General features: G+C 66.2%; 1 protein-coding gene across 1 annotated transcript in view; it reads left to right on the top strand.

Moving 5' to 3' along the window:
• Window positions 1-2,163, top strand: part of ZNF445 (zinc finger protein 445) — an 8,341-nt gene that overhangs the window by 3,893 nt on the left and 2,285 nt on the right. The window contains exons 2-6 of the mRNA XM_006169790.3: window positions 1-63; window positions 321-412; window positions 648-774; window positions 1,171-1,281; window positions 1,827-2,151. The exon at window positions 1-63 is cut by the window's left edge and continues 97 nt beyond it. Of these exons, the coding sequence (XP_006169852.1) occupies window positions 1-63; window positions 321-412; window positions 648-774; window positions 1,171-1,281; window positions 1,827-2,151 (718 nt within the window). The remainder of the gene's footprint in view (window positions 64-320; window positions 413-647; window positions 775-1,170; window positions 1,282-1,826; window positions 2,152-2,163) is intronic.

Below are 2,163 nucleotides of genomic sequence, written 5' to 3'. Positions count from 1 at the left end.
TGGGCTACCACCTGGAGCCCCCCTGTGAGGCAGAAGTGTGCTCCCTCCTGGCTGGGTGGTCCGGTAGGTGCCACCCACTCCCGCCCCAGCCTCACGCTGCCCGTCCTCCGGCGAGGACCTCTGCCCAGCCCTTAGTCCCTGGCCTCTCCACCACTTCCCGGGTCTGGCTCGCGCCTCTCGTTGCCCCGTCAGTGTCCTGGCCCCCAGACACAAGGACGTGTGACATGGATGTTCAACATCACGCTCGCTCGTGGGTCCGCGGGAGCGGGTTCCCAGTGGATGTCCAGCTGGGCACCCTCTCATGGCTCTTTCTTCTTCAGATCCTTCCGCCGCCTGGGTGCCTGTCCTACAGAGCGAGCGGTGTCCAGGAGGCCAGGTCTCAGCGGCCAGGTCCCCGGCAGCCCAGCCTCAGGTGAGTGGAGGGCGTCCGGCCCACCCCCCCGTCCAGCCGGGCTGCCTTGTGGAGCAGTGCCGCCCTCACCTGGGCCTCCGTCCAGGGGCCACACCTTGGCGAGCATGCCCCTGGGGCCCACCTGCGCCCTGGCCAGAGCTCTACCCTGCCTGCCCGGCCTGAGCTCACGTAGAGCCAGCCCCCGGCCCCCTGGAGGCTTGGCGCCAGGGCCAGTCCGGGGCACGGTGTTTTCCAGGGTACACTGACGTTCAAGGACGTGGAGGTGACCTTCTCCCAGGATGAGTGGGGCTGGCTGGGCCTGGCTGAGAGGAACCTGTACCGGGACGTGATGCTGGAGAACTTCCGGAATGTGGATTCTGTGGGTGAGCCGTCCACATCCCCTGCTCCCACCCTGTGCTCCTGCCTTCGTGTGGGGTGGAGACCCTGGCACTGTGCCTGCTCGCCCTTGACCTCAGTGTCTTCTCTGGGAAGCTGCGGGGCTGACGCCTGTCGCGCTCGGGCAGTTGAGCGAGTTAGAGGTGAGCCGTGTCGGTGTTCGCAGCACCCCGTAGATGCAGCCACTCCGGCAGTGGTGTGCTCTCACCTCCGGGGAGTGCCGGGAGTCCTTGGGCCTGTGGCCTCTCTCAGCCCTCTGGTCTCTCTCTGGGCCTCCACGGCTCCCCTGGCCTGGCCTACCACCCTGCCAGGACCTCAAGGCCAGAGGGGTCCTGAAGGCCAGGACAGCCGTCCCATCTTCCCGTCTGTCTCCCCCTCCGCAGTTGGGCCGGTCAGCAAACCCGCGCTTATCTCCTGGTTGGAGTCCAGGGGGCCGTGGGGGCCGAGCGTCTGTGCCACGCAGCCCAAGGGGCATCCCGGCGCTGCTCCTGCAGGTGAGTCCACAGAACCTGCCAGTGCCGCCCTCCTGCCTGTCCCTGGGGCCTCGTTGCTTGTTTTCCAGAGGGAGGGCCATCAGCACAGTCGCTGAGGGGCTGGGCTGCTAGAGGCAGTGTGTTCTAGCCCTGGCCCCCCGGGCTCTGCCATTCCCCTTCTCATGCATCGCTCCTCCAGTCCAGGGCTCTCCCGGGTCCCCCCGTGCCCACCCGTGTGACTCTCGGACGCCCCCATGCTCCTGCCCTTCCTGTGCCCCCCTCCGTGAGGCTCGATTTTCAGGCCCTCCTAGGAGCCCCCCCATGACTGCCGGGCACTTTCTGCAGCGTTCTGGCGCGCGTTCCCCCCTCGCTGTGCGACACGCTCAACACTCTTCCTGCCCGGTGTGAGTTCTGCGCGTGTCTGGTGCCAGGCCTGCCCCGCGGCTCTCCTCGCTGCCCTGTGGTCTGGCCGTCCCTGACCGTGTCGGTGGGTAGCGGCCACACCCAGGCTGTGGTGTTTCCTGCAGGTGGGGGAAGGTGAGTTCTCTGTGTCTTGCCTTTTTCAGGAAGTGAGTTCCAGATCAGAACCAGCAAATCCATCTTGAAGCGGGAACATCTGGACGCGGAGACCTTGGTCCCAGCATCAGGGCGTCCTGCAGCAGGCGTCTTGGAGGGAACAGGGCCCGGAGAGTGTTTTGAACAGAAGGGCAGGTTAAAGGGGCACAGTGGAGACCCCAAACACGTGAGGGTCAAGAGAGAAGAGGTCGACCTGAGCCACAGGACCGGGACGGAAGCTTGGGCATCAGAGAGAAGTGATGGTCCCGACGCGAGACATGTCCCGTACTTGAGAGCGGCCAGGAGGAGGCAGGCCCTCAGACGCGGCTGCGGCAGGCACTTCAGAAC

This window comes from Tupaia chinensis, unplaced genomic scaffold, assembly GCF_000334495.1.
Source record: "Tupaia chinensis unplaced genomic scaffold, TupChi_1.0 Scaffold147500_1, whole genome shotgun sequence".
Classification (NCBI taxonomy): Eukaryota; Metazoa; Chordata; class Mammalia; order Scandentia; family Tupaiidae; genus Tupaia; species Tupaia belangeri.
Note: the sequence above shows the minus strand (reverse complement) of the source record. Positions and strands in the feature narration are given on the sequence as shown.